Source organism: Heteronotia binoei, chromosome 2 (genome assembly GCF_032191835.1).
Source record: "Heteronotia binoei isolate CCM8104 ecotype False Entrance Well chromosome 2, APGP_CSIRO_Hbin_v1, whole genome shotgun sequence".
In the NCBI taxonomy this organism is placed as follows: Eukaryota; Metazoa; Chordata; class Lepidosauria; order Squamata; family Gekkonidae; genus Heteronotia; species Heteronotia binoei.
Window position 1 is genome coordinate 190,858,712 of NC_083224.1, and position 22,730 is coordinate 190,881,441.

The 22,730-nt window shown below is 51.7% G+C and overlaps 1 protein-coding gene across 1 annotated transcript in view; it reads left to right on the top strand.

Annotated features, from left to right (window-relative positions):
- The first annotated feature begins 10 nt into the window (after positions 1 to 10).
- The window catches only part of EPS15L1 (epidermal growth factor receptor pathway substrate 15 like 1), a 38,221-nt gene continuing 15,501 nt past the window's right edge, over positions 11 to 22,730 (top strand). Inside the window, exons 1-14 of the mRNA XM_060232737.1 lie at positions 11 to 76; positions 3,839 to 3,880; positions 4,033 to 4,122; positions 4,727 to 4,774; positions 9,074 to 9,169; positions 9,336 to 9,416; positions 10,738 to 10,863; positions 13,171 to 13,230; positions 13,488 to 13,724; positions 13,968 to 14,125; positions 14,336 to 14,492; positions 16,363 to 16,448; positions 17,766 to 17,838; positions 18,697 to 18,858. Coding sequence (XP_060088720.1) covers positions 29 to 76; positions 3,839 to 3,880; positions 4,033 to 4,122; positions 4,727 to 4,774; positions 9,074 to 9,169; positions 9,336 to 9,416; positions 10,738 to 10,863; positions 13,171 to 13,230; positions 13,488 to 13,724; positions 13,968 to 14,125; positions 14,336 to 14,492; positions 16,363 to 16,448; positions 17,766 to 17,838; positions 18,697 to 18,858 — 1,464 coding nt within the window. The 5' untranslated portion in view covers positions 11 to 28. The remainder of the gene's footprint in view (positions 77 to 3,838; positions 3,881 to 4,032; positions 4,123 to 4,726; positions 4,775 to 9,073; positions 9,170 to 9,335; positions 9,417 to 10,737; positions 10,864 to 13,170; positions 13,231 to 13,487; positions 13,725 to 13,967; positions 14,126 to 14,335; positions 14,493 to 16,362; positions 16,449 to 17,765; positions 17,839 to 18,696; positions 18,859 to 22,730) is intronic.

Here is a 22,730-nt window from a genome sequence, read left to right on the forward strand (position 1 = left end):
CTGAGGGGGGAGGAGGCGGAGGGAGAAGATGGCGGCGCTCATCCCTCTCGGCGGCGCTGGCGGGGGCGGCCCGCAGGTACGGAGCGGGGGGGAGGGTCCGGGGCCCCCCGCTCTCCTGCCTGGGCCAGGCCCGCCGCCCTCCCTGCCTGTCTCCTTGGCCTCAGCTCTCGGCGGGGGTGGGGGGCTGGCTGGCTGGCTGGGCCGCTCTCCCTCCCCCCCTTCTGGCGCACCTGGCGAGGGAGGGGAGGCGGGAGGGCTCCAGGGAGGGGGGGCCGGCCTTGGGGGGGAGGGGGAGGGCCTGGCCGCCTCAGAAGGGCCCTGGCGAGGGGGGGAGGGGAGGGGCTGGCCTTACGGGGGGTGGGTGGAGGCGGGCGGCCTGCCGTGCCTGCCTCCTACCTTCCCTTCGTGCCTCCTTCCTTCCTTCCCTGCCTACCTCCTTCCTTCCCTCCGTGCCTCCTTCCTTCCTTCCCTCCCTGCCTCCTGCCTTCCCTGCCTGCCTCCTTCCTTCCCTTCTTCCCTCGGTGCCTCCTTCCTTCCTTTCCTCCCTGCCTGCCTCCTTCCTTCCTTCCCTGCCTGCCTACCTCCTTCCTTCCTTCCCTCCGTGCCTCCTTCCTTCCTTCCTTCCCTCCCTGCCTCCTGCCTTCCCTGCCTGCCTGCCTCCTTCCTTCCTTCCCTCCCTCTTTCCCTCCCTGCCTGCCTGCCTCCCTCCTGGGCGATGCCAGGCCGACTCCGACCTCCCGAGGCTGCTTGGAGGGGGGCCGAGGAGAAGGGCGGCCACAGGAGGAGGAGGAGCCACCTCTCTGGTCTGGGGCTGGCAGTTCTTGTTGACCGGCTCCCTCCCTCCCGGCCCTTGAAGGTGCCTTTCCTACACTCCCTCATGGCTCCCCGCTGCTGGGTGGGCGGGGGGAGAGGCACTACTCCCTTTGCCTCAGCAGATATTGCAGGCAGCAGGGCCTTCCGAGGGCTGGGCCCGGGGACCCCAGCTGCACTGCCTGCCCGCCCAGTTGTTGCTCAGCTTCCTTTGAAAGCCTCACACAGCTGAGGACCAGCCTCTCCTACCCACTGCTTGCTGCCAGACTACACTGTGGTCATCCTCTGAGGCCCTCACTTCCCAGGGCTTGCTGCCAAAACTAGGGAAGCCCCTCCACAAGACGGGGGCCAGTCCCAGGTGGGCAGAGCTGGGGAGGGCATTCAGGGGGGGGGGGGACTGAGCTGTGGTGACTGGAGGGGAGGGGTGATGCCAAGAGATCTCCAGGCCCTGCCCCCCCCCCTTCCAAGACTTCTGATGAAGTGGCAACACTGACCCAGTCTAGCACTACTTACTCCTTAGAACAAACTCTGCTGGAAAGCCTGCCTTACCATACAGAAATTAAATCTGTTAAAAATGTCATGTTACTTTATGGTTGTTATTGTTAATTCTTTGTGGGAATGATAGCTGCGGTTGTGAAATGTATAACTACGTTCATTAAAAAGATATAGTTGCCCATACCTCACATTTGTGGTTTTTATATTCCACGTGACATTCACACTGCGATCCCACCTGGAGATGGGCAACCCTGCATCCATGTGGGGGGGGGGGGTTTGGGGGGGGGAGGGGTTTGTCTCCTTCTGTCACTGTTTTCTGCCAGTGGGGTCAGGTGTTTCCTTTGGCATTGCCTCACTTTCTTGCCTTGTGTTGTAATTTGTGGTCTGCTTTTGTATCTGTAATTTAGCTCCATTTTTAAAAATTTGTTTTATGGTATACCTTATTATGCTGTGTTAATTATTAGCATTCTTGGTTGGTTCTGGTTGGGTAGGAAGGCAGGATTACAGAAGTTGTAAATAGATGTAAACAATGCAGCAGGGGTCCAAAGAGGTAGAGTAAAGCTCTTCTGCTGAGCCCCTTGCTTGAGAGCCTGGAATGTGGGGACGCCTCTAGCTTCCCTCCCCATTTTCTCTTGGGGGCTAGCTAGCCAGCCCTGGGTAGCCAGTTGTGGAAGTCGTAGCCAGCTCAGTTTCTTTTGGGTGGTCTCTCATTTGTTCTGGGTTTTTTTGGATGTCTCTTTTGGAAAAGCTTGCCATGCAGGTTTTGCTAATTCCTTATAAAATCATAAGCGAGGCAGAAATGGATATAAGGGAAGGAGGCCACCTTTTGCATGCCAATTCCCTGTCTCCAAGGCCCAAGCTAAACCTGGCCTAAACAGACAGGCAGCTCTTTTGTTCTGTGGGCAGGAACTTCACCCCCAGCTGCAAAGCCCTTGGGCATGTTAAGAGGTCAAGGGGTGCGACTGGTGCTCCCAGAAGTTGCTGCTTCTTTAGCACGGCAGGAGTATAGTGTGATGTTGTGTGACCTTGCAAGATCATTATACAGATAAACTGGGCGATGTAGGTGAAAGTGCCTTGAAATCGCTGTGCAGAGGGGGCAACATTTTCCTTCTGCCCACAAGTAAGTGGAAGCCTTTGCTCTTGCCTTTGCCTGCTCCGTTTTAGTTCAGTTCAGCTCCTCGCACTCTGACCTTCAGAAAAAGACACACAGGAATTAACTGTGCATCCAGACTCCAGTTAATCACACAAGGCAACACTTTAACAAAGCTCAAACAATCAAGTTTTGAGACTTTTAATTTGCCTACTGAATGTTGTGTGTTTTCAGCAGTGTTTTTACCTTGTGCTACGGATGTGGATGTTTCCTATTTGAAGGTCATGCACATGCCCTGCCATCAAAGAAGACTTAACAGGGTTGGCCAAACTTGCTTAAAGTAAGAGCCACAAAGAATAAATGTCAGATGTTTGAGAGCTGCAAGACATAAACAAAGATGACACATGTCTTTATTAAAACTCCTAATACTTGCTTTGGGCAGAAAGATAAAATATATCTATATGCACTTCACAACACAACCATACTAGAAGGAGAGGTTTTTTTAAAAAAAGCAAAAACAAAAGCTAGAAATAACAGTCCCCATATTACCAGGAAAGGAAAAGGTTAGGGAATTATTTTTTTTTGGCGACAGTGAGAGAAGGAAAGACATATACGATATAAATCATTGACCACCGTTTACATCATTATGCATCTTTCTTGGCCTTGACACCACGGTTAGTAAATACAGCTCCTAGAAGAGCTATGAAACTAAGGGGGAAGATTATGTCCCTCCTTCCAGTGGCTTCCTCTGGTGTTGCAAGCCTGCCTGTTTCCTTCTCCTTCCCTGCTTCACACAGAAATAGTCACCTGATTGTGGGTCAGTGTCTGACTGAGGTCCCAGCGTTAAGCATGCTTGCCTGCATTAAGTTCCTCCTTGACCTCCAGGAGCCGCACAATATGTGTCAAAGCTGTATGTGGCTCCCAGGCCCCAGTTTGGCCACCCCTGGCTTAGGAGATACAGACATCCCCTTCCCTGCCCAATGATTTAACCTTCAGTTTTCCAGTAGACCAGCGGGTCGGAGGGCTGTGTGGCCTCTGGGCTGTGTGCATGAAGAGGATGTGTATTTGCTGACCTGGCTGCCTCTCGAAGACCCCACCGTGTCCGTGTGTTGCTGGCTTTGTGGAGGGCAAAGGGAAGCCATTGGCCTTGGGGGAAGTTGCGGAACGCAGGGAAGGTGCTGGTGGTTCTCCAGGGACCGATCTCCCAGGGCCCTGGCTTGGCACAAGGCAACGCTTCCTTTTGCCACTTGGCTCTGCCCACTTGCTCTCAAGTCCTTCCTTTCCACCAGGCTATAGTCCAGTCCTGCTTCCTCTGAAACATGGGGAGAGGTGATTTCTGGTGTGGCATTCGAGGGAGGGAGGGAGGGGCTTTCTGGCCAGGCCTGGCTGGTGGGAGCACAGCAGAATGGCCTCTCACCCTTTCTTCTTTTACCTCTTGCTTAGCTTTCCACTGGGAGCCCTTCGTATGAGACCTATTACAAGCAGGCAAGTTTTTTACGTTTCTTTCTCTCCCCCCCCCTCGCACTTCAAATCCTAACTTCCTTTCTCATTTAGTGGGCAGCAAACGCCTCGCGTGTGATTCTGTTTGCTTCCTACCCCCTTCCGGCTTACCTTCAATGTTGTTGTTTGTCTCACAGGTGGATCCAGCGTGCATTGGGAGGATCGGGGCCAGTGATGCTGCGTTGTTCCTTAAAAAATCCGGTCTTGCAGATGCCATTCTTGGAAAAGTACGTTAGTTGCATGCTTAGAAAGGGGCTGAGTGTTTCATTCACATCACCCAGGCAGAAGGCTTCCTTGGCGGGAGAGAGGTTGTGTGGGGTGGCTCCTCTGAGCACCTGGAGGGTTGGGGCTCGTTGGAAGAGAAGATTCTTTGTCGTGAACCATCCCAGCTGGTCCTGTCAGATGCTTTGGCTCATCGGGCAGGGAAGGTGCAGTATAAACCTTCTAAATAAGTGTGATAATGTTCATTTTTTAAGAAAAACCCTTACAGTTGCAGTGCAACTCCTGAAGTTACGTTGCTTAAGCTGACTGCCTCAACGGCCCTGCTCTGCCTTGCACTCCTTAAGGACAGATATAAGATCCGGTTTTCCAGATTCCGGGAGTGGGGCTAAGAGGCACTGCCAGGGAGGATGGTACGTCCTCCGGCGGGAGATTGGCAGCTCCATCTAGGTCTCTCCAAAAATAGGGCCATGGAAGGAGGGCTGACTGTAGAAAACTGGCTGGGCACAAGACAGGTGCGCGTGATGATGCTTTTTTTTTTTCTGGCAAGATCCCTGCTTGGAGGAGGAAGGGGCTTTTCAGTGGTGGCTTATGTTTTTTGTATTTCCTTAGATATGGGATTTGGCAGATCCTGAGGGGAAAGGATTCCTGGACAAACAGGTATGCAAGCACAGGGCCTGGAAGAAGACTGAATTGTGTTCTGCCATCACAAGCTGGCCTCCTCTTGTGCTGTCCCTCAGTGCCAGATGCCCATCTGATTGAGGCCCCAGTCTCCAAGGCAAATAATAATAATAATAATATTTTATTTATATCCCGCCCTCCCCGCCAAAGCAGGCTCAGGGCGGCTAACAACATACATAGGTATACAATACAATATAATAGGTATACAGATATTAAAATTAACATTATTTAAAACAATTCGATTCAGTTCATAAAAGCAATTCAGTAAGCAAGTCATGTTGGCGGGTCCCTTCATTTAACCATCCTAAGTCAGCAGTCCGTAAAAGCCAGCTTGAAGAGGGTGGTCTTGCAGGCCCTGCGGAACTGGTCAAGGTTCCGCAGGGCCCGCACCTCCTCCGGGAGCAAAGACATCATTGGCTGCCCACGGAGGCAGAGAGACCCTCTGGGCCACACCCTGGCCAGCGCTGAGAGACAACTGAGTTACAGAGTTGTCCTCCAGTCTTTCTGGAGTGAATTAGGGGAGGGACGGTGGCTCAGTGGTAGAGCATCTGCTTGGGAAGCAGAAGGTCCCAGGTTCAATCCTTGGCATCTCCAACTCAAAAGGGTCCAGGCAAATAGGTGTGAAAAACCTCAGCTTGAGACCCTGGAGAGCCGCTGCCAGTCTGAGAAGACAAGACTGACTTTGATGGACCAAAGGTCTGATTCAGTATAAGGCAGCTTCATATGTTCAATGTTCCACAGACAAGGACCCCCTGCTGGATCAGACCAGTTGATTGCTTCTGAACATGGAAGTTCCCTTGAGTCGTCACGGCTCATAGCCATTGGCTGACCTTTCCTTCCAGAGTCTGACGTTTCCCTTTTAAAGCTGTCTATGCTAGTGGCCATCGCTACATCTACTGCCAATTAATTCAGCAGTAGGATTTAATCTGTCCTGAACTGGTTGTCCATCAACTTTATCAGCTATCCCTGACTTCTAGTATGATGGAAGGGAGCAAGGAGAGGTATTGGGTAGAAAATTGGCAGTTTCAAGTTTGAGTGTCTTAAAGAGCTTCAGGCGTGTGCCTTACAGACCTGGATAGACTTCTTAGTTTTTATTTTCCTGTTCATCTTAGAACTTAATTTCTTGCCACCTCCATTTGAATCAGTTCTTCAGACAGCCTTCCTGAAAACAGCCCAAGAATTCCATGGTGAAAACATGTTGCAAAGTTTCTCTGCCATCTTCCCACCTTCTTTAATCAATCCTTCCACTTCTATGTCAGCCAGCAGCCCTGCAGTCTCCGTGGCTGGTTGCCTGCTCCTGATGCGTTTGAAGAAGTGCTTATTCTTTCTCCTGGTGGGTTGGATCCTGTCTAGGTTGTGGGCCTGGAAGCATAACTTCCTTTCCTCCCCTGTCATGATGGTCCGGGGGTGGGGTCTTTCTTCCTCCTCAGACCAAGCATTTCAGGGGACAGTTTGGGCTGTTTCGGGAATCACTCCCCTCTTGGGCATGCAGAGTTTTTCCATGGGATGCAACCTAATATATGTAACCATCCATTCTTCAGATACACTTTTTCCTTTATTGTCAACTTTCTGTCTTCTGTTGCACCAGAAGGTCAGACCAGAACCAACGGGTTGAAATTAAATCAGAAGTGTTTCCAGCTCGACGTTAGGAAGAACTTCCTGACCGTTAGAGCAGTTCCTCAGTGGAACAGCCTTCCTCCTGGGGGGGGGGGGGGCTCTCCTTCCCTGAGGTTTTTCAACAAAGGCTCGATGGCCCTCTGACAGCAATGAGGATCCTGTGAACCGGCCATACTGGCTGGGACTGATGCGAGTTGTAGGCAAAAAACATCTGGAGAGCTACCGTTGGCCACCCCTGGACTAGATGACCCTGGAGGTCTCTTCCAACTTTATGATTCTTTGAACTTCCTGTTTTGCCAGAACCTCTGCTCCTTCCTGTTCATCTCATCCTCCACTTTTTAAAGAAAGCCTTTTTGCCTTTCATGGCTTCCTTGACTTGGGTTAACCACACAGGCATACTTTTAGATTTGGTGGTATCTTTCCTGCTTTAAGGTATGCATTCTCTCCGAGTCTCAGTTTGTGTGGTTTTAAATACCTTGCAAGTAGTGGTTTGATTTTCTTGAGTCTCCTTTTCAGCTTCTTTCTGTCTAGTCTTGTTCTTTTTATAAAGTTCCTAAGAATAGAAGATGAACATAGCTGGATTACAGCAGTGGTCCACCTAGTCCAGCATCCTGTTTCGTGCCGTAGACAACGGACAGGGCATAGAGCAGGGCTGGCCGAACTGCGGCTCAGGAGCCACATGTGGCTCTTTCACACATATTGTGTGGCTCTCAAAGCCCCCTCATTGGAGAATGCATTTAAATCCAAGCCGAGCCAGCCGGTGGCTTGGAGTATGCATTTAAAGTTGCTTTCTTTCCCACCTCCCTCACCATCTGTTTCCTTCCTTCCTTCACATCTGTCATTCAGGTCTTACGACCCTCAAACGTCTGACATTCAGGACTTGCAGCTCTCAAACATCTGTCATTCAGGTCTTGCAGCTCAAACATCTGACATTCAGGTCTTGTGGCCCTCAAACATCTGACATTCAGGTCTTGCGGCTCTCAAATATCTGACATTCAGGTCTTGCGGCTCTCAAATATCTGACATTCAGGTCTTGTGGCCCTCAAACGTCCGACATTCAGGTCTTGTGGCTCTCAAATGTCTGACATTCAGGTCTTGCGGCTCTCAAACATCTGACATTCAGGTCTTGCGGCCCTCAGATATCTGACATTTATGTGGCTCTTACATTAAGCAAGTTTGGCCACCTCAGCATAGAGGCTGATGCTTGCTGCCTCTTAGGCTTAGGCATCATACTTGGGACACTAAACCTATGAGGCAGCTAGTGTGCAGATCCCATGAAGCTGCCTCACACAGAATCAGATCATTAGCCCATCAGTCCACTCAAACACTCATGCACACTGTTGCCCAATCTGTAGGCATTTATACAGTCCAGCGCATTTTGTGTTTGTTGCCTTGTTTATTTCCTCCTCCGTGTTGAAATCGGCCTCATGGTTTAGTCAGGTGGCTCCCCCCCCCCCTTTAAGTAACCTTCAGGGCTCAGAATTTCCCCCACAGTGATTCTGCGGAAGGATTTTGCTTTGTAGGTTATTTGACTCTGTTTCCTCTTTGACGCCTGGCAATCCAGCTCTTCCATCTTGGTTTGGAGGCTTCTAGCATTGGCCTCTGGACATCTGTGCCTCCTTTCCCTAAGGGTCCCCACCTCCGTCTGCTGTTCCTTCGCTGGCCTGCAGTAATTCCCACGTCCCAGCAGCACCGCCTTGATCGTCCTTCTGGGATGAGTCGGGCCAGACCCTGACAGCTTCCCCCAGCAGCTGGTTCAGAAGCTGTTTTGCCACCATTTTGGTATTAAGTGCCCTTTCCGTTCACATGAAGCCCCTCTCTTTTGGACAGGCTTGGCTTGACCTGGTGCCTCACAAATCCACACCCTTCCTCCCAGTACCCAGTTATTGGCATGCCTAATGTGTGCCTGTTTAACTGGCTCTGTGGATCAGAAGGCTGCCGTTGGGCTCCTGGACTAGCCTTCTGCCAAATACTTTAAACTTCTCTCCAGAACCCTTTTTAACTGGAGAGCCAGTTTGGTGTAATGGTTAAGTGTGCGGACTCTTATCTGGGAGAACCGGGTTTGATTCCCCACTCCTCCACTTACACCTGCTGGAATGGCCTTGGGTCAGCCATAGCCCTGGCAGAGGTTGTCCTTGAAAGGGCAGCTGCTGTGAGAGCCCTCTCCAGCCCCACCCACCTCACAGGGTGTCTGTTGTGGGGGAGGAAGGGAAAGGAGATTGTGAGCCGCTCTGAGACTCTTCGGAGTGGAGGGCGGGATAGAAATCCAATATCTTCATCTACCTCACAGGGTGTCTGTTGTGGGGGAGGAAGGTAAAGGAGATTGTGAGCCGCTCTGAGACTCTTCGGAGTGGAGGGCGGGATAGAAATCCAATATCTTCATCTACCTCACAGGGAGTCTGTTGTGGGGGGGGGGAGGTAAAGGAGATTGTGAGCCGCTCTGAGACTCTTCGGAGTGGAGGGCGGGATATAAATCCAGTATCTTCATCTACCTCACAGGGTGTCTGTTGTGGGGGAGGAAGGGAAAGGAGATTGTGAGCCGCTCTGAGACTCTTCGGAGTGGAGGGCGGGATAGAAATCCAATATCTTCTTCTTCTTAATCACCGGCGGTCGCTTGGTTCTGCTGCTGTGTCTCACTGCTCCCCCGTCTGTCTTGTGCAGGGTTTCTTCATTGCACTGCGGCTGGTGGCCTGCGCCCAGAGTGGCCACGAGGTCAGCCTGAGCAACCTCAACCTGGCTTTGCCACCTCCAAAATTTGTAAGTGTCTCTGCCTCCCCCCCCCCTCCCGGCACTTTCTTCTGGCTCTCGGCAAGGAGGGTCAGCCCAAGTTTTCTCCCGTCTCCGCATGACGTGAGTGGCCACGCGGCTGGGTTGAAGAGGAGGACCTGATGGGTTTGTACATTCTGTCTGTTTGCATTTCCAGCACGACAGTCCCAGCCCCTTGCAGACCTCTTCCTCCTCCTCCTCCTCCTCTGTCTCCTCGGATGCTCACTGGGCTGTCCGGGTAAGTCTCTTTCTGTGTGTTCCTCGGGGAGCGGGGGGGGGGGGGGCGGTCCTTCTCCAGGCAATGTTGACTGCAGTGGTGAGCCAGGAGGGTTCTAAGAGGCCTGTTTTTTAAAACACAGATTCATGGTAGCTGTTTTGCTGTAAATGTTATGCTTTAATGATGAGAAGTCCCTGAATATGGACTTCAGATGAACCATCTACACCTGATGACCTTGGGAGGAAACATTTCCCCGCCACAGCAGAATGTTTCAGGAAATAGTTGTGTTGTTGTGGCACAGACTGAGAAACATGGGGACATCTGTGGGGTTCAATGTGAGGGGCTAAACGTCCTCCTGGAAGTGCAGGCCTGGCAAATGTTACGATGTACGCCCAAGTCTGGTTGGCATTTTTCAGTCCCTCTCAAAATAAATCAACGCATTATGTAGCTTTCAGGGAAGACACTGAGGTATAGTGCACCTTTCTGAATGAGCTATCCAGCGTACTTTTATAGAGTGCTTGGGAGGGGAGGTGTGTGTGCGCACTCTTCTGTGGTCCAATGCACCTGGCCTGGACTGTTTTTGCCTCCCAGGTTTGCAGAGAGCTGCTTTGGCTGCCTGTTGTTTTCCTGACACAGTCCAAAGTGATTGCGATTCTGTTTAAGGCCCTAAACAGGGTCCCTAAAGGATTGCTTGTTTCCATATGTACCTGATCATCAGTTAAAATCTCTCAGAGGTGAGGACAGGTTTCCCAGAATCAGGGCCTTTTCTGGGGGTGGCCCCTTGATTCTGCAAGTCCCTGCCTGGAGATATTAATTGGGCACTTAACATCTTAAGCCTTGGGTTAAAAGAAGAGTCTTCTTCACCCTGTTTTTTGCCTGCTTTGTTGGTACTGCAGTATCAGTGCCCTCCTAAGAACCTTTTCTTGTGAATGGGCCCAAAAAAGCTTCTCAGTCGGCTTGCTTCGGCGAGCTCTCTCAGTGTGCCTGGAGATGTCCTCTCATCCCTTTCAGTATGTCTGGTTCAGTTGCTGCACCCTTTTTATCTTGCTAGGTCATTGCTTTGTGGGTAGCCATTGACTGACTGCCAGCTTTTAAAAGGATGTCTGTTTTATGTTTCGCTGGTTCAGAAGCTTTGATCTGAGAGGTGCCCTGCAGAAAGAGAGAGCGAGAGAAAGCGTGTAACTCTCCAGTGTAATCAAAGGGAAATAATTTTTCTCGTGAGGGTTTTTGCAGAGGCTGAGTGAAAAACTGCGTTCTGGGAAGATGACCGCCCAGACTTCCCTGAGCATTCACTCGCTGAGCTCAAATCTGAACTGATTCGGGGCTGTTTCTTGTCCAACAGGTGGAAGAGAAAGCCAAGTTTGATGGCATTTTCGAAAGCCTTTTGCCGGTAAACGGTTTACTTTCGGGAGACAAGGTGAAGCCAGTGTTGATGAACTCTAAACTACCTCTTGATATCCTTGGGAGGGTAAGGCAAGCCCCTGTCTTCTCTTTTGCCCTGTCTGGTTTGAGTGTGGCGTGGATCTAGAGCCTGTGTGGGGTTGTAGTCAAGAGGCAGGTCTGCATCCAGACTAGGCTTCCCAATCCCCAGGTCCCAGCGGGGATCCCCCAGTTTTACAGGCTTCCCCCCTCCCCCAGCCAGCTGGCCGGCGGGGGAAGCCCCACCCCCACAATTCCCATAAGGAATGATGGGGAATTGATCCGCGGGTATCGGGGGCTCTGGGAGGGCTGTTTTTTGAGGTAGAGGTGCCAAATTTTCAGTATAGCATCTAGTGCCTCTTCCCAAAATAGTATTGGACCAGGGTGTCCTATTCTACGAGCCCCAAAAGAAGGTGCCCCTGTCCTTCATTATTTTCTATGGAAGGAAGTCATTTTAAAAGGTGTGTTGTCCCTTTAAATGTGATGGCCAGAACTCCCTTGGAGTTCAATTCTGCTTGTCACACCCGTGCTCCTGGCTCTGCCCCCAATGTCTCCTGGCTCCACCCCCAAAGTCTCCTGGCCCCACCCCCAAAGTCCCCAGATATTTCTTGAATTGGACTTGGCAACCCTAATCCAGACCCTTCCTCCACCATGAACCTCACTGGGCGAGTGGGAAGCCTCCGCCCTGGCTCCCAACCTGCCCCCTTCATTCCCCACTCCCCCCATCTTCTTTCCCTTCCCTCCAGCCCACAGCATACCCCCAGTGAGGAAGGCAGGGCTGGGAGAGCTCTTTTGAGAGCGGCTGTTGAGCAGAACAGCTCTGAGAGAACTTGACTGACCCAAGGTCACACCAGCAGGTGCATGTGGAGAAGTGGGGGATCAACCTGGTTCTCCCAGATTACAGTCCGCTCTCTTAGCCAGCACGCCAAACTGGTCATAAAGAGGATGCTGTCCTGGATTTATATCCTGCCCTTCACTACCCAAAAGAGTCTCGGAGTGATTTCCCTTCCCCTCCCCACAACAGAAACCCTGTGAGTCAGATGGGGCTGAGAGAGCTCTTTTGAGAGTTGCTGTCGAGGGAACAACTCTGACAGAACTCGTGACTGGCCCAAGGTGACACCAGCAGCTGCAAGTGGAGGAGTGGAGAATCAAACCCGGTTCTCCCAGATAAGAGTCTGCACACTTCACCACTACACCAAACTGGCTCTCAAACATTTATTACTTTATAAATTAGGCTTGTAGACTGCCCTCCCCTGTGCTCAGGACAGTGAATAGCAATTCAAATAAATACTATCAGAAATCAGTTACAAAAGATTAAAACCAGCCATACAAACCAGTTTCCAATGGCACCCAGCAGTCCTTGCCCCAGAAAGGGGAGAGAAGCCAGGCTCAGTGGAGGGCACAGCTGTCCTCAGCCTCAGGCCTGGTGAAACATACAGGCAGGGCATCAGGTCCCACGGGCACGGAGGCCATTAGGCAGAGAGTTGCATCAGGCTCTGGTTGAAGGCAGCCGGGTGTCTTTTGGGCCAGGGATCTCCAGCAGCATCATGCTCTTTGGGGGTGTCCCAGGAGAAGGGGGCCCGCATATCCGGGCTTTACGGGTTTCTGTTTCGATGCTCGTTGGTTTCTCTATTGCTGCGAGGTCATCCCCGTTTTCTAACAAAGTAGCCAAACTGTCAGGATTCTCCCTCCTTTCCCTTACAGAAAGCCCCTTCAGCCCCATCCCTGTCAGGATCAGCCAGGAATCAGTCAAACAAACTTCACTGATCAAACTTGTGATAAAGTGGATGAATAGGGAATGGCCTCCCACATATTCCCACCGCTACTCAATTCAGTCCAAGGTCGCTGTCCTTAGGAAGGGATCCTTGGGAGGGCCAGACGCAGTTGCCCTAATAACAAAGCAGCCGAGCAAGCATGGGAGACACCAGAGTTAACAGCCAAAGGGAAAGCACAGACGTTTCCGGTCATGGCGGGCACACCTGGCCTGCCCTCCCCTCCCTCCCTCCACAGGCTGGGCCTTGTGGCATCTCACGCGCCCCTCCCTTGACTTAGGAGAGTTAATTTTTTCTTTCCCTTTGGGAGCCACGTCTGGTTCCCAGCGGAGCTGCACGTGGGGCTCTGGAACGAAGGGCTGCAGCCACCCCTACCCCCGGGGGGGCACTGCTGGTGTGGCCACGACCGAGTCCTGTGCAGCTGGGCTGGCCTGGAAGTCTGAACGGGGCGTCACTCTCGTTAGAAAGCAGCATCTTGCCTGAGAGTGTTCCTTTATAAATGATGAAACGTGTGGATGAAGTGCCTTAACTGTCATCTGAATTCCTCTCTCTCTCTCTCTCTCTTTGCGTCTTGACCCTTGCAGGTCTGGGATCTCAGTGATATCGACAAAGACGGTCATCTTGACAAAGATGAATTTGCTGTGGTAGGTTTTCCAGGCGCTCACCATTTGACCCGGGGGCTGCGCAGGGACTGCTGGGTGGGGGGATACGCCGGAGTTCCCAACCGTGCAGGAAGACCCATCAGAAATACTCCTCCCCGCCTCAGTGGGTTTCACTTTCCCTCTGCCGTCTGCTCTTTCTTTCCTCCTCCCTGCCTGTCCTTGGCACCCCCCCCCTCGCCTTGACACGTTCCCCCTCCTTGTTGCCCTCTGCACATGTCTTCTCCCTCTGGGCCTTGCAGGCCATGCACCTGGTGTATCGCGCTCTCGAGAAGGAGCCCGTCCCCTCTGCGCTGCCCCCGCCTCTCGTCCCGCCTTCCAAGCGGAAGAAGACGCCTGCCTTCCCGGGAGCAGTCCCTGTTCTTCCTGCTAGCCCTCCCCCCAGAGACAGCCTGCGCTCTACCCCCTCCCACGGCAGCGTCAACAGCTTGAACAGCACGGGGAGCCTCTCGCCCAAGCACAACCTCAAGCAGGCACAGGTAGGAGGAGGAGGTCCATCGGGCAAAGCCCCGGCTTTCTCAGCCTGGCTGTCCAGGGCAGAAGCCTGACCCGGTGCTGCTCCAGCCGCCTCCCCCTGAGGGCTTCTTGGCACAGGGATTGCAGAGGTGGGGTTCTGATTCCTCCATCTCCTGGGGAGTTGGGGGACTTGATGGGCAGCAGCAGACAGGCTGCTCAGCGTGGGGGAGATGCGGGGGCTGGCTGAGATGTGGGGGTTGTTCCAGGCCCCTGCGACCTGGGTGGTGCCCGTGACCGACAAGGCCCGCTACGACGAGATCTTCTTGAAAACGGACTTGGACCTGGACGGGTTTGCGAGTGGCCTGGAAGTGAAGGACATCTTCATGCACTCTGGCTTGTCCCAGAAGCTCTTAGCACACATCTGGTAAAAAAACCGCTTCTCTTCTCTTCCCCATCAGAAAAGGGAGGGGCAATGATGCCCCGCCTTGGGGGGCGGGGCAGGGGGCTGGATAAGCTGCTGCTGTTCCAGAGATCGGGGGAGGGGAGGGGGCTGCTCTGGGACCATCTGGTCAGCTGCTTTCCTGCTTTCTGCAAGTCAGTTTGGGCTCAGAGGTACCTCGTGGTCTTCTGGCAGGGCCTTGGCGGACACCAGGCAGCTGGGGAAGCTGAATAAGGAGCAGTTTGCGCTGGCCATGTTCCTCATCCAGCAGAAGGTCAGCAAAGGCATCGATCCACCCCAGGTGCTGCTCCCGGAGATGGTTCCTCCTTCCGAAAGGACCACGCCCGTGCAGGTGAGCTGCCCTCCTCTGCTCCGCCGTTCCCACCTCCCTGGTCCTGCTGGCATCTTTCAGTAGATCAGCCCGGAATGGGTTGTCCTCCTGTGACCCCATGCCCACACGCCTTTCAGCACCTGGCCTTCCTCAGTGGTCTACCAGGCTGAGCACTCCATTAATTCAACAGTGACCTGGCCCCACCCAGAAGGGACCTTGCTCGCACTCAGAGCTTCCCCCCTTTCACTGCACAGCAAGGATCCAGAGGAAAGGAGTCGACAGGAGGCCCCTACTTTTGCAGCAGGCTACAGTGGGCAGGCTGGGGAAAGGTCTGATGGGCACGTCCCCTTCCTTCCTCCCAGCCTCTGCCATGTGCTGCCTCTCTCTCACCACAGTGGGCAGCAACCCGGAGTCCACAGCCAGGCCTCGGGATTGAGCTGCCAAGCCCTTGGGGGTGACTGGTGCAAGGCAGTGCTTCCATCCCCTCCTGGACCCCTGCCCTGTGCTTGCCTGGACATGTCCCTGGGCCCTTTCTCTTCCGTGCCTGAGCTGCCGCCCCATCCTCTTCCCTCTAGACTCTCTCAGGCTACTTGGCCTCTGTAGGACCTGACATCTCCACGCTCACAGAAATGCGTCGTGTGAGTACACGTCCTCCCGAGGGCTGCGGCCTCCACTGCACATTGCCCCAGCTTCCCCAAAGCAGCATGTCTCCTCCCCTGCATTTGCATCCGGGGCAGCTGAAAAACAGTCACACTGCATTTTGGTCAGGCCGTTTAGCTCTTTCCAGTGGCCAGGAGTTGGCCTCTTTTGACTCAAGAGAGCCAGTTTGGTGTCGTGATTAAGTGTGCAGACTCTTATGTGGGAGAACCGGGTTTGATTCCCCACTCCTCCACTTGCACCTGCTAGCGTGGCCTTGGGTCAGCCATAGCTCTGGCAGGAGTTGTCCTTGAAAGGGCAGCTGCTGTGAGAGCCCTCTCAGCTCCACCCACCTCACAGGGTGTCTGTTGTGGGGGAGGAAGGGAAAGGAGATTGTGAGCCGCTCTGAGACTCTGTCCTTGAAAGGGCAGCTTCTGGGAGAGCTCTCTCAGCCCCACCCACCTCACAGGGTGTCTGTTGTGGGGGAGGAAGGGAAAGGAGATTGTGAGCCGCTCTGAGACTCTGTCCTTGAAAGGGCAGCTTCTGGGAGAGCTCTCTCAGCCCCACCCACCTCACAGGGTGTCTGTTGTGGGGAAGGAAGGGAAAGGAGATTGTAGGCCGCTCTGAGACTCTGTCCTTGAAAGGGTAGCTTCTGGGAGAGCTCTCTCAGCCCCACCCACCTCACAGGGTGTCTGTTGTGGGGGAGGAAGGGAAAGGAGATTGTAGGCCGCTCTGAGACTCTGTCCTTGAAAGGGCAGCTGCTGTGAGAGCCCTCTCAGCCCCCACCCACCTCACAGGGTGTCTGTTGTGGGGCAGGAAGGGAAAGGAGAATGTGAGCTGCTCTGAGATTCTTTGGAGTGGAGGGCGGGATATAAATCCAATATCTCCTTTTTCAAGAATGCCCATTTTGTGTTTGCATCCTGCTGCCTTGCTTCATTCACATGTTGCGTTAGGCCTCGGTTTTGCGGTGTGGGAGTCTCCCCTTGGTCGTTAAATGCCATTTACTGGCTTCCCCTGAGTGCTGAGTGAGAGGGTGCCACTCATTTTGCACGTGCAATAGGCTGGGGGTTCGAATGCTGCTTGCCACCAGATAGAACATTGGGACTCCTGTGTCGACGTGGAGGGGGGACCGTCCTGGGAAGGAATGCCGTCCTGGAGCTTGAAAGCAAGCGGATCTTGGGAGGCCGGGGGGGTAGGGGGGTGCTCCTGGCAGATGATCAACTCTGCCTCAGTCGGGTGTGCTGCTTCTTTACAGGACAGCTCAAGTTCCATCGGATCTGGGGAACTGACTGGCGTGAAAGAGCTGGACGAGATCAGCCAGGAGATTGCGCAGCTCCAGAGGTCAGTGGGGTGGCTGGGCAGCCTTGTCACGATCCTGAGCGGCTGGTTTGCAGAGCCAGTGGGGGAGGCGGGGGTTCCTCGTAGCCTTTGTTCTCCCTGTGGCCTTGGGCGGGGGCCACTCTTTTGCAGAGAGCAGCTGGGTCCAGGGCTCTTAGGTATTACTTAAAAATAAGATATTACAGGAATAACCTTATCCTTCACTGGGGACCTCAGATGAACTTCCTGATGAGGGATTTAAACTCTGATTTCTTCAGTCCAGGGGACTGCGCTTGGTCTTGGGAAATTTGATTTGCCGCATTTGCTAGGAAGGCCAAGGGCTCCAATCTCATTTGTTCATTCATTCATTCAGAACATTTTTATCTTGTGCTATGTTTTTGAACTCAAGGCATCAAACCTTGCAGCAGCCACATTGCAGGGGAATGAGTAACGGTTTAGTTAACAAAATGTACAGATTAAGAAAACAAACACATGTGAAGCTGCCCCATACTGAATTCAGACCACTTGGGGCCCATCAGACTCAGGCTTGTCTACCCAGACTGGCAGCAGCTTTTCCCCATCACCTTTCAAGTGGAGATGTTGGGGATCGAACCTGGGACGTTCAGCATGCCAAGTGGATGTTCTTCCACTGAGCCACAAGGGCCCCTTCCAAAACATGCAAGTTTAAAAGCATTCAGATTAAAAATGCACAAGAAATAGAACAATATAGTTTCTCTGTCTGTAGCTGTACAACACTGGATAAACTGTACCTCTCTGCACTGTACAGTTTCTCTGACCGTAGCTATACAATATTGGAAAGAAAGGCTGATTCTTTTCCAGTTGTACCTGAGGGCTCCATTGGAGCTGTGAGCATTTCTGGAAGATCTATGGACAAAAGAAATGTTTTGGATCTTGATGAGTTGCCCTTGTCTTGTCACACTCCACAGGCGAACTTCTGAGTGTAAGCAAGGTCCATTCTGTGTAGGGTCAGTGTTCTGTGTGTTACTGTTCAGTTATGGAGTGCTCAGTCTGACTTATACCACTGAGGAAGGCCAGGTGCTGAAACGGATTTGGTTCTGGCTTATGGAGACGATATGTACTTTGAGACCTGTATCTGTGTAGACTTTTGCATTGGGATTAGATATTTATATGTTGAACCACAAGTTTGTTATGTTTAAATTATATTTTAGCACTTCTGATTGCATCATTAAGTATATTCTGGTGTGTTGTGCTATGTGCATAGTTATATTTTACCTTCTTGTTCTCTGTTCCAACCTTTTTGGTTACCTGGGCTGGAAAGAACGCTTCACCTGATGGAGTCCTCATATTTTCCTCTTGCAGAGAGAAATACTCTCTAGAGCAGGACATCCGAGAGAGGGAGGAAGCAATCCGGCAGAAGGCCAATGAAGTGCAGGTGAGTGATGAAGCCCTGAGGACTGTGCCTTGAGGACCAGAATGTCCCAGTAAGAGGTCCAGGTTCAAATTCTGCTCTGCCAGAGAAGCCCGCTGGGTGCCTTTGGGGCAGTCACTCTCTCACAGGCTGCCTTACCTTACAGAGGTGTTCTGCAGAAGGAGGCTGAGAGGGGTTCACAGCTGGAATTTGCACTGGGAGGCTTTGTGATGTGCTGCTTGTGGGCATTTTGCTCCTCTGACCAAAGCCGATGCCCTTCCATGCTCTTTGCTCAGTGGCTAGCTGAAATCCTCGTCTTGCCACTTCTACTCCCTTTGAGAGTGGGTGTGTCTGACTTAGTATGGCAGCTGGAAAAGGAGGCGAGGGAAAGGTCTGAGTTTTTTTGAAGAGGGAAGCTGTCCTGGCCAGCTCAGAGCAACTAAATTTCCTAAATAAAGCAGCCGTGGCCTGCCAAATCAGTGGCGAGAAATCTTCTCACAGTGTCGCTTATTTGGATCGTAAAAAGGGGTGAACCGTCTAGTCCTGCCTGGAGAGCAAGGAAATCGGGCACAGAGAGCCCAAGGCCTTCAAGCCCTCTCTCCTGGCTCTCCTGGGATTGATTCAGAGGTTGGCGGCTTCCAAAAGTGAAGACTCCCTTAGTCCCTTTGGCTAGGAGCCACGGAAAGCCTTTTCCTCCCTGAATCCCCAGGCTGCTCACCTCATTGTCTTCATTGGTCCAGAGGAAGGAAGAGCCGCCCTCTTTCCTGGGGGCAGCAAAAGGTTCTCCCCTTTGGACGCCACTCCTCAGCTTCTGGCGACTAGGAGGGGGGGCGGGGGGTTGCAGAAGCTGGGATTCTCTCTAACCAAGTTCTGACTCTTCAGGATCTGCAGAACGACTTAGACCGAGAAGCCAGCAGCTTGCAGGAGCTGGAAGCTCAGAAGCAGGATGCGCAGGACCGCCTGGAGGAGATGGAGCAGCAGAAGACCAAGCTGAAGGACATGCTGAGCGACGTCAGGCAGAAGTGCCAGGAGGAGACGCAGGTGGTGAGGAAAGATGCAGGAGACCCGGGTGGGGGAGACAAGATGTCAGCTGGGGCCCCCTCCCTGCGCTGGAGGGCCTAGTCGTGCCTTTACGGGGACAGGCATCTCACAAGGGACTTGGGCTGGGGCTTTGGGACATTATAATAATAATAAATTTATTTTTGTATCCCGCCCTCCCCTGCCAAAGGCAGGCTCAGGGCGGCATGGTAAATACCATGGTACAATAAAATTCAATAAAATACAATAAAATACAATCATTACTATAGGCAGTTAAAATAAATTAAGTTACATTCATAAATTAAACTAGAACTTAGATACAAGAGAAAACCATTCTGATTTATCATTTAAAGTGCTTCATTCAGAGTGTGTATAGAATGGCTAGCTGTCATATCTCGGGCTTCATCCAAAAGCGAGCTGAAAGAGGGCGGTTTTGCAAGCCCTGCGAAACTGGTTTAGGTCTCGCAGGGCTCGCACCTCCTCTGGTAGTTGATTCCACCATTGGGGAGCCATCGTTGAGAAGGCTTGCTCCCTTGTTGATTTCAATCTAGCCTCCCTTGGGCCAGGGATTTTTAAAAGGTTTTGAGAACTAGATCTCAGTGCTCTCTGTGGAACATATGGGGACATTATGCTGCCCTGTTGCTAGATACACAGTGAATTTGGAGAATGAATTGGATGTGGAGCTGATGCCTGCTTCCACCTCTTGGCCATCGTGTGTTGGGGGCCACATTTCCCCAGGTGTGAGATGCTGGGAAGGGCCACGCTAGCTGCCCCTTCCCTACCTTGCCCAGCTTGGGAGTTTCCACCTTCGTCAGGTAACTTTGCACTGCCTGTGAATTCTGGAATCCTGTTACATTTTGAATGAAAATACAGAAAAGAAAATATATACAGAAAATAGAATAAAGAACAATCATAAGAAAAGGGGAGGGATACATTTTGATTTTCATCTACAACTGGTACATCTTAATTCTGTATTCGCTGTTGTGACGGATTCAGGCAAGTTAGCCTGGAAGCAGGGAACAGCTTTGCAGTGATTGGCTGAGCTGCAGCTGTGGAAATGTACGGAAATGCTACGGAAATGTAGCAAATCAAAAGACGCTTGGAGGGAAGTAAAACACCTCAGGGTTTTAGATTCTGTTCAGCTAGGGCCTTACTGGATAGCTAGGAGTGAAGACTGAGTACTTAGGCTGACCAGTTGCTGTGAAAGCAACTGGAAGGAACTGGGAACAGCCAGTGGGGCTGGCATCCTTGAGTGGCAGAAGTGGGATAAGCTTCTGTCAGTGAGAGAGAGAGTCAAGAATAGATATGTGTTGGCTTTCTGCAAGCATGATTAGTTGAGACAGAAATTCAAGAGTTATTTCAGACCATAGTCCTGTAATGATAAAGCTCAAAGGTTCACGAGTGAGATCATGGAGGCTAAATATTTCAATTTTGACAGATAAAGACTTTTTTAAAGAATCTAAGGTGGAAATGGAATCTTTTTTCAAACAGAACATAACACAAGAGGTAAAGATGCAAGTAGTTTGGGACACTGCTAAAGCTTATTATAGGGGCCTTGCAATTAGATATAGTATCAAGAAAAAGAAAGAAAGAACTGAAAATTTTCAGAACTTAATGTCACAAGCTGGAGAAGCTGAAAAGAATCTTAAAAAACAGCCAACAAACCATGAATTTCAAAAAAAGGTGAAAGAAATGTAACCCCAATTGAACTTGATTCTTATGGAGGAGATGGAGATTAAATTGAGGTATGCTAGACAAAAAAATTTTGAACATGCCAACAAGCCTGGAAGGTGTTTGGCTTATAGGATGAGAAAAGAAAAGGCCAAAAGAATAATTACGACACTGAAAGATAAGAACAATAAAGAGAAAACTCAAAAGCAAGAAATATGTCAAATCGTGGAACAGTTCTATTAAAAATTATATGAAGATAAGTTCATAAAATAGATTTAGAAGAATATATCAACCAAAATAATCTTAATAAATTTACAGAAGAACAACAAAAAACTTTAAATGATCCAATAACAATAAGGGGACTTGAAGACGCAATGGCATCTCAAAAGAATGGCAAAACTCCAGGTCCAGATGGATTACCTGCAGAATTCTACAAAGCTTATGAAGAGTCTTTACTCTTACCATTTAAGCGTCTTATTGAAAATATCCAAGAGGAAGGCCAAATACTAATTTCATGGCAAGAAGCTACATAGCTCGCCGCTTCCACCGTGGGAGCAGCGCCACTGGCCTCCCTACGCCTATCCATACCCACCGTACCAATGGTACCCCCCTCGGGAGTTTGAAGACTGGGATCAGCAATCCAAGGCATCCCATATGTCGAGGCTTTCCCAGCACTCTAGGCGGCGCCCCTCGTCATCGATGTCCGTCCCGCCCGAAAGATGCAGCGTGGTGGTGGAGGAAGTCCAGCTTAGGTCGTCAGTGTCGATCCGGTCACCCGTCAGAGAGTCAACACCGGTGCTCTCGGAACATTCTTTGAGGAGAGAGTCTTCATCGTCGGACTCCGAGGTCGGTACCGACGATCCGGACTGGGCTTTGGAACCTTCGCCAGTTCTCGTACCGCTGAGGATCTTCCCATTTCACCATAGGAGGATCTAAAGTCGTATGGGGACCTGGTGAAGAGGATGGCACTTTCTCTCTCTCTCCCGGTGACACAACCGCAACCCGTTGTAGACGACACCGTATTCGACATCATGCAGCGGGATACGTCTACAGCAGTTGCCCTGCCTGTTACGAAGGTCATCTTACATGCGGTGAAGGAGCCTTGGGCGAAGCCTGCTTCTACACCTGTGTCATCAAGAAGGTTGTACCACATGTACCGCGTCCAAGAGACCGGTGCTGAATTTCTCTTCAGGCATCCAAAGCCCAATTTGGTGGTCGTATCCTCGTCAAAGGCCCGCAAGACGCACTCCTCTCCACCAGACGAGGGAAAGAAGCTGGACAACGTTGGGAGGAAGTTTTACTCTGCTGGGGTGCTGGGAGTAAAGGTATCTAACTATGCTGCGTGCATGGCTAGATACCAATACTCAGTGTGGGAACAACTTACCTCCCTCCTGTCTTCCCTGAGTGAGGAGAAGAGGTCTGCTGCAAAGAAGTTGCAGAAGGAAGGCTTTGCTGTAGCCAAACAACAACTGGCTGCAGCAAAGCATATGGTGGACGTCTCAGCAAGAACCATCACGTCTGCTGTCTGCCTCCGCCGCCACTCCTGGCTCAGGTCAACGGCCCTCCAGCAAGACACCAGGGCCTTCATTGAAGATCTGCCCTTCAAGGGCGAAGGCCTCTTCAGCTCGACCACCGACAGTGCTCTCCAGGAAATGGATAAAAGCATAAAAACTTCTAGGAACCTGGGCATCCTGGCGCCTTCCAGATCTGCAAAACCAAAACAGTGGAACAAACTTTGGTCAAAGAAGCCATATCAAAAGTTCTCCCCGGAACAGCAGTGGAGACCTCGCTCTGCCCAGCCTGAGAGTAGGTCCCCATACAGGGGGAACAACAGAAACCACAACGCTTCTGCACAGACCACTGGCAAGTCCAAGGGCACTCACCCTCAAAAGCAGGGCCTTTGACTTTCTGGTAGCACGCATCACCGTCCCCACTTTTCTTTGTCTATTCGCCTCCGCCCATTCCTGTCGACCTGGGATCCATGTCTACGGACAGGTGGGCACTTAACATCATCGCAGAAGGTTACGAAATAGATTTTGCTCAGATTCTGAACCAATCTGTGGTAATCACCACACCCCCTTCCCCACCTCTGCTGGCGGAAGTGAGCAACCTCCTACAGAAACACGCCATAGAACGGGTCCCGGTGGAGGCCAGGACGGGAGGCTTCTACTCTCGTTACTTCCTGGTTCCCAAGCGGGACGAGGGTT